Here is a 14,139-nt window from a genome sequence, read left to right as displayed (position 1 = left end):
TCAAAAATACTTGAAATACAAAAAGCTTGTGCTTGAAATTATCTTTGCAATGTTATAATATCTATAGTAACGATATCAACACAGCCACACTTCAAAAGAACAGCTAATTTAAAAGTGGTTAACGTTTTGAAATTAAAAACATAATGCTTTTGAGAATATTATAAAACGATCAGTTTGAATATTGAGAGAAAAGGGCGAAAATATAATAAATACACTTAGTTTTATAAATTAAAACAAATAAAAGACAGTTAAACAAACCTGAACAATGATATAAGTAGAACACGTGGAGATATATTTTGAAGAACGTGGCGTTATCGACAGTATTGCAGTAAGGTTTCCAAACAAGAGCTGAATTATACCAGTGGGACAGCAGATTATCAAAAATTATATACAAAGCAGCTTTTTTCTCGAATAAGGGACAAATACAAAAAGGCAAATACCGATTAAAGAAAAGCGAAAAATCTTCTCCTTCTACAAACAAGATATAAAACACGTTTATGCGTTTAAGTTAGTGTCGAAAATAAATAAAAAGCACACTTAAAAAAAGCTTGAAAAATCAAAATGGAATATCACGTGACACTGGCAGTGTTTCCAGTGTTCCTCCTACTGGTCTTCATCACGTGTTGCAGTGCCCACGGGGGAATGCAGGAGCCCCCTATGCGGAGCCTGGCTTGGCGCTATGGATTCGACGTGCCCATCAACTATGATTGGAACTCATTGTATTGCGGAGGATTCTTTGTAAGTAGTTCACTAGTCAACTTTGACTGGAACTCATTGTCTTGCGGTGGGTTTCTCGTAAGTTGTTCACTTGTGTCACGTCTATTTTGTCTTGCATTACATTAATTATTTTACGTAGTATTGAACTGAATCTGTTTTAAGTTCAACAGGTCGGCTTACTATGACCTTGTCCCAAGGCCCAGATCATTTGTTCATGCGCATGTGGTCTTTTTGTAATTAATTAATACTCTCCATAAATATTTTATTTAGTAAGTATTTTATCAGTCAAAATTGATGTTTGTTATATATGTGTTTGTATCAATTTTAAATACAGTGTCACTTTTAATGAGGTACAGTTTGTCATTGAACTATGGATGAGTGTCTGTGTAAGATTTTGTATATTCGTCTGTATACTTGCATACGTTGTTTTAATGTCTTTTGAACAGATGATTTTCATATATTGAAACGTTTTTTACATCCGAGGGTAAGTTTTGATTTTTGATCGCTGGTACCATAATCACTTTCTTCTATTTGAATACATGTTTTTTAATTGCAACAAAATTCAGCTTTTTCGATAAGATTTATTTTGAAAATCTCCATTCCTTAATTTATTTACAAATGTCCTCATGCTTTGTTTCTGATTTTAAGTTTTAAGAAGAATGGCTTGTCGAAATATTTAAGTCGTATTTTTTACGTAGACATGTGAGCAAAGTTTTGGTTCAGTAGATATTAAAACTCACGTTTCAGACTTTGTGGCATCTAATAATAATTTGCATGTGTTGTTATATTAAAGCGACTTTTATAACCATACTTGGCAGTTTGATGATGTCCCTAATGATCTAGCTTCAATAAAACATCGATTAATGTTTATTTCTATACTGTTTAACACTTGACCGATGGAAAATGTATTAGAAATTATACAAAAATAGCTGTTTTGTTTGGAAATACATTATGTTTTCTATGTTAACCACGAAAAATGAGGTCCTACGTACAGTGAATCATGGATTTATTATCATCTTGGCAAATGGCTTTAAGAACGATCAGAAACAAAATATTCGTCAATTTGTTTTCCAAAGCTATCAATGAGATTTTAATCAATAACACCACTATATTATGAAGAGACCTTATTAATTTTGTCTTTTTTTCTTGAAAATGGAAGACTGTTTCAATATGTGGTACTGGTAATTTACAGGGGGCGAACCAATTCAGGCACATGCTTTCTTAAAATGGAAACTAAGATATCAGGATGTTTTCCAACTGTAGGTTTAACAATGTTGTAGATTCTAATATGTCTAAACATACTGGTTTATTTTGCAGAAATTCCAGCAGAGCGGAGGAAAATGCGGGCTGTGTGGAGATCCCTACGACGGGCCCTTCGAGAATGATAGAGGCGGTCCGTATGACACAGGGGTCATCGTGAGGCACTATCCCGCAGGCATGAGGCAGATAGATGTCAAATTCGAGCTTACCGCCTATCATAAGGGTTACGTGACCTTTCACCTTTGTCCTAACAATGAGATGACCTTGACCCAGGCTTGTTTTGATGCGTAAGTGTGTTTATAATTAGAGAATATTGTATAGGAAAATGGAGGCACTGCTTGATAATAGCCGCAGTATTGAGATAATCGCCGCAGTATTGAGATAATGGCCGCAGTATTGAGATAATCGCCGCAGTATTGAGATAATAGCCGCAGTATTGAGATAATCGCCGCAGTATTGAGATAATGGCCGCAGTATTGAGATAATCGCCGCAGTATTGAGATAATCGCCGCAGTATTGAGATAATCGCCGCAGTATTGAGATAATCGCCGCAGTATTGAGATAATCGCCGCAGTATTGAGATAATCGCCGCAGTATTGAGATAATCGCCGCAGTATTGAGATAATCGCCGCAGTATTGAGATAATCGCCGCAGTATTGAGATAATTGCCGCAGTATTGAGATAATCGCCGCAGTATTGAGATATTTGCCGCAGTATTGAGATAATCGCCGCAGTATTGAGATAATCGCCGCAGTATTGAGATAATCGCCGCAGTATTGAGATAATTGCCGCAGTATGGAGATAATTGCCGCAGTATTGAGATAATTGTCCCTGTATTGAGATAATTGCCCCTGTATTGAGATAATCGCCGCAGTATTGAGATAATCGCCGCAGTATTGAGATAACTGCCGCAGTATTGAGATAATTGCCGCAGTATTGAGATAATTGCCGCAGTATTGAGATATTTGCCGCAGTATTGAGATAATCGCCGCAGTATTGAGATAATTGCCGCAGTATTGAGAAAAGTGCCATATCATTAAGATCATTGCCGAAGTATTTAGATAAGTGCCTAACTATTTAAAATGTTCCAGTTATGCCTACCTCAGTATTGGGATGATACCTCTTCTGCATTTTGTGAAAGATCGGCATTCGTAGATAATTATGCACATTACAGATTGTTCACATTTCTTGGTGAACACTCTAAACGTCTAAAACATCTTTATTTTTAATGCAGTGAATGATTTGCGATTTTGTGACATGATATGAAACACATCAATTCCTAGAAGTCTTTTATGTTCCCGAAATTATTAACGGTAAATGTTTTATAGGCATAACGATGCAGCGATAGGCTATTTGAAGTATTAATCTTATTTTAAATGCAATTCATTTATTAGTGCACTATTGCCATGGCCGCTCTCGAAACGTTTACCACACGAAATAGTCTGATTATTGATCAACGTATTGACGTAAATATGCCACATCTGTCAATAAACGGCTACCAAACAGCCGACCACAATATTGTATAAACGTGTATAGATCTACAGCACCTTTGAAACAGATTAATTTCCTCATTATGAATAAAAACAGCAGCACACTTTTTTAGATGATTCAAATGATACCAAGCGTTATAAAAACATAAACAGTCATCAAATATACAGAAATATAATTCAAACTCGACAAAGTTAAAATGAACGCTTCGATGGAAATAATTCAAATTTAGATATATTCGGTACTAGTGCATACAGTCACGTTGTAAAAATAGAACAGTACGTTTCGTATTGAGTTGAACTTTACAAACTCTGTTCATGTCAGTTTTGTCGCTATATTTTGCATTTGTTTCTTTCAAGTTAAGAACTGATTCTGTTACTAATGTGCGGTTGAAGGTGTGTCACTAATTTGTACGAAGAACATCATTGATAGGAATAGCTATATGATAGGCAAAATTAGCCTAAATGGAGCTTATCGAAAAACCTAGGCCATTTTTGAAAACAGCCACTGATGTATGTTGTTTCATCAATAAAGTAACTCGTAAAATTTTTAATAACAGTATAAATCAATTATAGTGTTTTATCGTGTGTTTTCTTATTACTTAGTGAAAAATCATTGCGAGTCAAGTGTATAATAATAAATAATTTAGTTTTTTTAGAGTGAAGTCATAACGTTTTACTTCTAAATTTAAATTACAACGCGATCGCGACCTAGTTAAATGTAAATATTTTGGGGTTGTAAACCGTCGAAGTGAGCTAAGCGAACCGGTTTTATAACATTATTTAGAGTTCCTGGACTTTAAAATGAAACTAACTATAAGATTATTATCATTATTATTTTTTGCTTCGTAAAGTCAAGATAAAGTGAAAAGATAGCATAACGAAATAAAATACTTAAGCTTGTTAGGCCTAGAATTTTTGAGAAAAGGGATGACCCCAAGACGCGTTTTACCAGGTCCTTCCTATCTGACAATTGGCATGAAAAGGTATCACTCAGAGCTTGGGAAACTTGTGATAATAGTTTTCTAAAAAGTTTCAGAACATTTTAAATTGAGAACACAAATGATATAAAAAAAGCGCGCTTAAGTTCGAGAAATTCTGATCACAAATATCATTTTATTCACTCACAAATTTGTTTGATGACGTCATATGAACATTTTATGTCGTCTTTTCTTCTTCATTTTTTTATTCAATTCAAATGATACAGAGGTAATATGGAGTCACCTGGCATCCAACACTAACACATTTATTGGTCGTACACCTTAAGGTGTTCAATCACTCATTCAGCTTATGTGTCGGTTACCTGCATCATTAATTGTTTCCTTTAAGGAATTGAAAAACTGAAAAAAAATAGAAAAGAAATTGTTCAATTAACTCAATATTGAAGAATAATCATCTTTGTATTTGTACTTGAATCCTGCAGACAATAATTGTTATATCGTTCCATCAATTACAACCTTTATGACATTTGCGTGTGTTTTTAGTGTCTTTTAAAATGCAATTTTGCTTTGAGATTCACGCCGTCCACACATTTGCTATCAATCATTATATGGTTTCGAGTCACGTTTGTTATTTATAATAATCTGTTATACATTATAACAATATTTATTTGGTACTAGTCATACAGTTTATAAAGTATTTCCGTTCTGATTGATCAATAAACATGAGCAATCAATCTCACTTGACCTTGTCCCACGTGAGAAATTGCGACAATTTTTGTAAAACTTTTGTTCACAAACTTTGAAAGACTAATCTAATTATTTTGAATGTCTGGATACTACGAAAAAAACAGTTAAGATTGCCATAAGAAAAAAAATAAATGAAAGGATTAAAAAAACAATCTCCGGTTACTGCCTCCCGCCGAATACTGCTATTAAACCACTATAATACTATTCAATAAAAACCCATTCAGCTGCGTCTTTGATGCCTTGCATCAATATTCGTCATGTCATTACTTGTTTTGCTACCTTTCAGTCACCCACTGCAGATAGTGGAAGGCTCTCCAGAAGACCCGTACAAGTTTTACCCGCCAAAAGACCCGAAACTTAACGAGGTCAAGGTCATATTGCCGCGAGGTGTCGTCTGCGATCGATGCGTTCTACAGTGGATTTATAAAGCTGGTAAGAATAATATATTAATTATTTAGCAAAAAATTAAAATACCATGATTAATTAATTACCGACTTATTGTTTGTTTACGCTCACAAAACCTCTAAAAAGTCAATAGGTTGTCATTACTTAAGCATTTGTCAATTAGCCAAGTAAGCGATGTTATACATTATTTTGTCCCGACTCTGGAGACACCTTGCAGAATCAGCCTTTGTCAATTAGCCAAGTAAGCGATGTTATACATTATTTTGTCCCGACTCTGGAGACACCTTGCAGAATCCGCATTTGTCAATTAACCAAGTAAGCGATGTTATACATTATTTTGTCCCGACTCTGGAGACACCTTGCAGAATCAGCATGCTTCTACATTTATTCGTTTTTGGAAAGAAACGACATACTTATAACCCGCTAAGTGGTCGAGCTTATATTGTGTCTACTATCCCAGCTTATGTTTAACGCGACAGATTCATCTCATTCAAATTAAGAAGGATTGAATTCTGAACTACCAAAATAATTTCGGCACATTTAAAGGATTCCTCCATTCTATTGGACAAACTATAATTTCGACCACTTAACATCCTTGCACCGATTTAATATTTTTTCAACTTGGCCCATTAAAAATAAAAATATTTGCAAGTCATTGTAAAATCATATGCTTTAAATACTCAGCCTTGGGACGTGTCTGGAAAGTGATTGATGTATAACAACGCGACCACACAGTGATAAAGACGCGGTTTTTAATTAGTCCAGTTAAAAGCATATCTGCATAAAATCACAATTAGAATTCCAATTTAAACCTTCAGTTATCTGTTAAATCAGTCCAAATAGTTAATGTTAACTACATTTTCTGCATAAAATTGCTATAATTAGTCCAATTTCAACCCTGATTAAGATTATGATAAATGGTTAATTTTAACTTGATTATGTATTATCTTAATGTTTAGAATGATGCATTTCACAATTAGAGACTTTTATAAACATTTAAATTGAGTGTAGATATATAAAAGTTGACAATGTAAACCATAACAATAAAACTAGAAAAAAAACTAGTTTAAGCCGACAGTAGCCTCGTGTTCTAGTGTAGTCTTGTTTCACTGTTCGTACCAAGGCAGTCACTTCAATTATCGGTAAAGCTATTTTGATGTGTGTTTGGTCTGTTCGTAATGGTAACAAGAAATAAGAGATACAATAAAATTTATTTCACGTTGGAGATACATGAAATTTAACACTTGCATGCAGAGCTGTTTTCCGACAAAGTGTAAATCAAATTACATATCAATAATGCAACACAGAACCTGGAAAATAATAATACATTAAAATAAGCGATTATTGAACACGAATTCATTTCTTATTAGACACTCGCATGTTCCTCGTACATTGGACTTGTATTGTATTTGTTCCTGTAGTTTTCATTGTATAACTGAGTTGAAACTAACACAGATATCCATTTCGAATGGAAATTTATAAAATACTTGTCGAATATATATTTCTGAGTTGAAACTAATAATAGAAGGCCCGCAGAATGTTCACCAGTTGGGGTTAGCATGTTTGTCCTACTTGATGGCGTTTCCTTAACAACTAGGTTATGGTTATGGTTAACCGTTACCCTAGTTTAACCAACTTGTGCATTTGAAATATAGGTTATAAACCCCCTAACAGGTGTCTCATTGATTCTAAAGTAAACTGACCGATTCGTACACGAAAACACACTGATATTTTGCGTCTTATTATCAAAATCACCGTATGTAGGATTAATGTGCCACGTATTTACTGAATATTAAACAACATTAAAACAAACGTTTTTTTTATAATAAGAAAAATGAAATTGGTTGAAGATAACCACTATATATTCGATAGCGGTACCTATCCCACGTAGAACTACAAACAACACACACACACACGCGCGCGCGCGCGCGCGCGCACACACACACACACACACACACACACACACACATACGTACAAATGCACGCACACACAAACGCATACACACACACACACACACACACACACACACACATACGTACAAACGCACGCACACACAAACGTACAAACGCACGCACACACAAACGCACACACTCACTCACACACACACACGCACGCACGCACGCACGCACACATGCACACACGCACAACCGCATAGACACACATACAGTACTCACTTCCGAATAAATGCAATTTGCTCACCAGCAACAATAGTAACAAACATACTTTAAATGAGTTGTCTTGTATCTTGTATCTCATATTTTGTATCTTGTTTTTTTTTTCTTCCTTGAACTACCTTAATGAGAAGATAAAGTGTATGACACTACATACAAAAGCAAGAGCTTATATTCAGCTATACAAGTTGTTCTTTAATAGCTTAGTAAAATTCCATTAACTATCGTTGTTTACAATAGTAAAAATAAATTTTAATGGCTTCAAGTAACTTTGATAAGCATCACTTGATATGCTTTGTGGCAGTAACAACAATATGGCAGAAGGAGGTGACCGCTGTTGTGAGATTGCAGAATAGTGAATAGTGATTTTAGTATCATTGATTCAAGCAGAAGGTCTCCGAACGACAGTTATAGTTATTAACATTCATTCAAACCAAGTTTTTATACTTTGCAATTAATGCTGCCCAAGCATTTCCCCTTGAGAATGTTATTTTTCTGATTTTAATTGTTGAAAACTATTTTCCGTTTCCAGGCAACAGCCATGGTCGTGATAATAACGGAACCTCTTGCATTGGCTGTGGTTTGCAGGAGACGTTTGTCAACTGTGCTGATATAAGTATTGGTGGAACTGTGGATAATATCTCTGTACGAGATGACACCATCTCTCCTGAGGCTGATATAGTTATTCCTCAGACCGCAGACGTAACTCAGATCATTGATGAGGCTCCATCTGATTCATTTGAGGCGGTAATCAGAGCACTACGAGGCATCCAACAATTTGCGGACAGACGCTTTAATGCCCCAGGGGCGAATGTAGCAACGCAAGATAGTGGAATGGTTGGAACTAGACGTGGGGCAGGTGATCATCCAGGAATTAATCCAGACCAGATGAACGTACCACAAGGCGTTCTACCGGGAGCAGGGATGACCCCAAGACGCGTTTTACCAGGGCTTCAACCAAATAGAAACAGAGTTCCAGACTTGCCCGGCATTTCTGCTGACCAGATTCAAAGTATGGGAAGTTTTGACCAAACCAACTTATTTCCAGGACACCTCTCTAACGTTGGGGGTATGAGCATATTCGGTGACCCCATTCCAGCTTCTAGGAGGAATGTCGACCTTCCCAGGCCATCTATTATCCATACAGTCCGAGATATAAATCTACAAGACAGACGGTTTAATACTCTCTCACGGACAGATGATTCAAATCAGAAGATACACACCGATGCGAACCAGAGACAACGCGTTCAAAACAGCTTACAACGTGGCCAAATGACACCTTTTACGTTGATGGTAAATCCCAACGTTGACCCCAGCAGAAGATCTCTAAATGACAGGCTGATTCCAATAACATTTGCAAGTGATCCAAACAAACAAAGCCTGTCTGTACCTAACAGATCAGGTGTCGAATTACGTACACCAATCAAAAGACCGAACAATCAAGCGCCCCATAATTTAGCCAATCCCCTCGAGCGCTCAAATGTTCACAGTAGTTTAATATCGTCAATCTCGGATACTATAAGCACACTCCCCAAACAAATCCAACACATTCAAGCCGGTAGAAGCATTTTCTCCACTAGAAACAGCGGATTTCCGCAAAGCACTACTCATGGTTCTGCTCTTGGTGTTACATCTGGGCTCGCTAGAAACACTCTGTTGCAAAATGGACAAAGAAATCTTAACGGTAAGAATGACGCTGTTATTCCTCCAAAAGAGTTTGTGGCGCAAATGAACAGAATGAGACAGGTTTTTCCCAACCCTGAAGCATGGCATCGAGGCGACGGTATGACGTCACCGCGGGAGGCAGTCCGCCAGGCTCCGCATCTTGACACCAGGGACTTTTCAACAACTGACATACGCCAGCATGTTCCTAAGTTGCCAAGCAACATAGGATTGCGACAGGATGTTTCCCCGCTCATGCAAAGACGTGAACAACAAAACTCCCAAGCGTTTGTGCAGAATCGTCGTATGCGCGCGCATTCTGATGGTTTGCACATGCGCAATGGTCAATCCTCGCCATTCAGTTTACCTAGACGTATTGAAGTGGACAGCATGACTGTTGCACAACATTTGTTAAGGAAATACCCGCAACTGCGGGGAAGGGTGTTTCTGTCACGCAGAGGTCATTTACGAAATAAATATTCCCAAATGACAAACCAATATGCTCGACGAATAACTGGAAGTCAGAATGTGTAAATGGCAGTTTGAAAGCGTATTTGCGCCAAATGCTTCTTCAGTTAATGTCATTTAGGATCTTTCCACTTTCACAACTCGAAACAGACTCAACTTTTGTCGGAGGTTTTGATGTTATTATATTAATCATAGTGTTACATCCGAGTGGACGCAGGGTTACGGGATATTTGACTATATGCATGGCAGGCTGACGTATCGTTGCGCTTGTCCTATAGTGTATGACTTTGTTGCAATCTTTGTAAGAAACTTTGTGAAATTTTCAAATGATTGATACAGATTGACTCATGAACAAAACAATACTTAAATATTAACAAACGCATAAATTTATAATAGTATTAACGACATAACAAAAGCTATTTCATCACATCTTGGACATATCACACAAAGAGTAAAATCACACAGTGTTGTTGACTCCGTTTTTTCTAATTTTATATACATATTGACATCAATCCCTTCAAATCAAATCATTCACAGATGAACAGATCTCAATAGTTTGTCGAAAGTTTCATTTGTTTAAAGCGTTAGTAACGCTTGAAGAGATAAAACATCAGTTATCGAACGTAAATATGATTAACAGCTACCTGTTATTGTGTTAGTAGTTTATATCTCTGGCCACCAGACATTTCCGAAAAAAGGGGCTCCCTCAAGGCAATAAAAAGTTGTCTAAATATCAGAGTGCAGTTTTCCGTATTTATATTGGATGTCGTTATCGGTAATGAGCGAAGTTATGTTTGAAATGTTCATGAATTGGGTTTTTGTTAATTAAGATTTATTAATATAGATTACGCGGAATTATTAAGGATAAATCTGTTATTATGACAAAGCATTGCTGATCTGATTATTAATGATAAATGATCTAGGGGCATGATCTTGAAATGTTCATCAAGGAAATGTATTATCAAAGGTTAACTGTATGATAATTAATAGCTAGATGACATAAATTCAAATCTTAATGATTACGAATAGGCGGAGTGAGCGTAGCGAGCAGAACTATCTTATTCATGGTGGTTTGAATGAAGATCATCCATGTGACTAAAGATACGACCTCATTGGCTGACAAATTCACCGTACAATCTTACGCAAGGAGTGTGTATCAGATGAACTGCAGTGTCTGGACCTTGAAACACCCTCAACAGTTGAAATTCTCATTGATTAAGCCTATAACTAAATGCTTGCATATCTGGTATCTCATTTAATGTAAATACAAAATAAACGCTGATTGAAAGGATTCAACACAGATTATTTGATATATAAGTTAAGGGTGTGGTATTTGAATTATTATAATAAGTGATGAATATTTGACTCATTGAAAAAGTAAATAGAGGGGCGCTTCTTAGGAAAGACAAATGTTTGTTTTTTTTTGTTGTTTTTTTTTTTGGGGGGGGGTGCGTTCTGGCTGGAGTAGTTATTACAAAAGCTTTTCATTGTCTGGTATCATGTTTTATTCGTGGCTTGCACTTGTTGTTTATTGATATTGCAACAATAGTGTTTGTATACTTGAACATTTATATACTGTTGAATGTTGTGTTTTCGGGCCTTCGAATGAAAGGCAATGTATTTTTAAAACATGCGTTAACTCGGATTTGCAATCGCTGTTCCTGTTAGAAAATGAGACGTAATTGGTTCTTTACTAACACATATATACAAGCGGAGATACCGTGAATCCAAAAGTTAATACGTAAAATCTGACGTGGAGAATATAAACTGCTTTTTTAACTGAAATCCTATTTAATAAATATGTTGTTTTGTTGTATGTCCATGAACTTATTATGTTATGTAAATAATAAAACTATTAAACATTTCAGAGTGCTGTTCTCATTTTGTTCATTTACCCTCTTCTTGTTTCATATTAAAATAGATACATAAAAGAGACATGAATACAATAGATTAAACTGGAACAGGAAACCTTCTATCACTTGTTATCAATTAAAAGAGTTTTGATTGCTGAATGATATGTGAAACAAATCAGCTTATAGTAATTTAGTGTACTAGCAAGTGTAGTAGTAGTAGTGGCATGTATATTTCCTGGTGTTTTTTAGTTTATTTATTCTCACTCTCTGGCAGATTGTTAGTCGTATAAGGTTTTTGAAGTATAAAGCGCAGACACCATTTAACTCTGGTACCTGGTTCTACAATGAGCATCATTGTAAAGCACTGCCGCACGAGACCCCATTATACGTCCCTCCCGGATGGCAATAAATGTTTTAGTAGTGAGTGGAACCTGCGACCCCTTGATATAAAGTCAAATTTGTGTGTACTATATCACGGATCCCCGTATTTTCCTTCTCTATTTAAAACAACAGAAAGCGGCTTTACAGTTAAGTTTGTATGTTATGATCGTGTTTACTCAATATATTAGCTTCATTGTCAGCAATTGTATTATCCTTACATATTTGTATCGGTGTTAATGCCATCTTGTCTACCATTAAAATTGGTTCTGGTAATCTCATCCTTATATTCTTAAAAGAAATTATTAACGCTTTAAGGTACACAAATCTTGTTTTATCATTTTAGAAAAGGCGCCTTTTACTTTGTTTGTACAGTCGCTGCAGTATTTTAATTATTGTTTGCTCTATCTTCAAATATGCAATGGGCAACATACATACTTCTATACTATTTCCTGTTGGCTTCATTGTTTTATTCGATTGCAACAACTTGTACCGGACTGCATCTGCTTTTCACTTAAAAAGATTTCATAAATATATGGATTTAATAACTTCTCTATCTGGCGGTGCAATGTTTCTAATTAACTCCATATTCCTTTTCTCTTTTTAATGTTTTCATTTTTCTCATCGTCGCTCATATGTGTATAACTTTCAATAGTTTATTTAGTAGAAACTACAGTAATAATCAAAGTAATTTGTTTTACTATTTTTCCCATTTTTAATAATGGTTGTATACTATTTTAGCCTATTATTTATGTTTTCTATTCCATTTAGTTTATATCTTTTTTATATCTTTCAAGAAGCACAATGTAGTAAACTTGATTTTCAAGTTCTAATTTTGTATTTAAAAAAAATCTTGTTCGTTGAAACCCTGTTGCATTGACATTGTTTGTGTGTATGAATCAAGTTGTTTAAAATTTCTATTTTAAGCTTTTATTAATATGAACAAGCAAATGAAAAGGGTAAGCACCACAAAAAGGCAAGATTTGTTTATTGAGTATATTCAGGTTGTCTGCATAATTGCTGACCCCGCCGTGACGCAGTCACGACTAAAATTGTTGGAATGCAATATGTGACATGAGAAAAAAGTGATTGTAATTCGCATATAAATCCAGTCATTAGAAGACTTGAAGAAACAAAGTAGAATACAAAATATCCGGGTGCGATACCCTAAATATTTGCGAATAGACGGTATGGTTATTTAATGAACTCGCATGTAATATGATTGTACAACAAGATACAAGATACAAGAATCTTTATTTATAGTCGGGTATATGTTAACAAGAATCATTAGCTCAATGAGATATTTTCCGACATGAATAACCAACTTACATAACATGTCAAAAGAAAACAAAGAGTCTGTGACCTGGATATTAAAGCATATAGCTTAAAAAAGGTTCAAATATGAGAACAAAAATTTACGAAAACCGTTTCTTATCATATTCATGCATGCAATTACAAAACAAAATTAAGATGATTAGAGCATTGAAAACAGTGATAGCATCAACACATTATGGAAAACAGCTACAAAACGTTATACACAGAAAATCATAGCAAAAACTGTGTAAGTACGAGGGTTGTTCGTAAAGTTCGTGGACAAGTGGTATAATGTTATTAAATTAACAAATTTTTTAATAAAATGCATATCATTTTAAATATATATTCCAATAAAAGTAAAACAATGAACAATGTATCAAAATATAAACGTTTCTGAAAGAAATTTATTTTTAAAGAAACCTAGTATAGACGGTACGGAGCTTTACGAACAGCAGTCGTACGTATAAAACAAATGTAGTACAACTATAAGTGTCCGTTGTACATACCTACATCGAAACACGTCACATAATAGCAACATTGATTCATTTCTTTAAGTCGAGCCAATACTGAAGCTGTTTAACATTGGGTTTAAACAAATTATTCAAAGTAATGCGGACCTCTTTTAGTGATTGATAAGGTTCTATAAACAATAAACAATTTTGTTCACCTTTTAAGATAGATTATACTTACAACCGAATAACCTAGCCCGGTGATCCCATTATAAATCACATGGCT

General features: G+C 35.2%; 1 protein-coding gene across 1 annotated transcript; it reads left to right on the top strand.

The window, feature by feature from the left end:
* LOC128224428 (uncharacterized) lies at positions 1-10,328 on the top strand. Its single transcript, XM_052934270.1, has 4 exons — positions 1-738; positions 2,035-2,264; positions 5,439-5,584; positions 8,262-10,328. Exons 1-4 carry the CDS (start codon positions 562-564, stop codon positions 9,923-9,925), a joined length of 2,217 nt encoding a protein of 738 aa, XP_052790230.1. The 5' UTR covers positions 1-561; the 3' UTR covers positions 9,926-10,328.
* Positions 10,329-14,139: the final 3,811 nt, after the last annotated feature.

Source organism: Mya arenaria, chromosome 17 (assembly GCF_026914265.1).
Source record: "Mya arenaria isolate MELC-2E11 chromosome 17, ASM2691426v1".
NCBI lineage: Eukaryota > Metazoa > Mollusca > Bivalvia > Myida > Myidae > Mya > Mya arenaria.
The sequence above is the reverse complement of the archived record's forward strand: the minus strand, read 5'-3'. Positions and strand labels throughout refer to the sequence as shown.

Bases quoted from the DNA above. Each gene is read 5' to 3' on its own strand.
- LOC128224428 (XM_052934270.1), top strand. From the start codon at position 562: ATGGAATATCACGTGACACTGGCAGTGTTTCCAGTGTTCCTCCTACTG. The intron at 739-2,034 runs GTAAGTAGTTCA...TTTATTTTGCAG, and splicing joins TGTATTGCGGAGGATTCTTT to AAATTCCAGCAGAGCGGAGG. The intron at 5,585-8,261 runs GTAAGAATAATA...TTCCGTTTCCAG, and splicing joins ACAGTGGATTTATAAAGCTG to GCAACAGCCATGGTCGTGAT.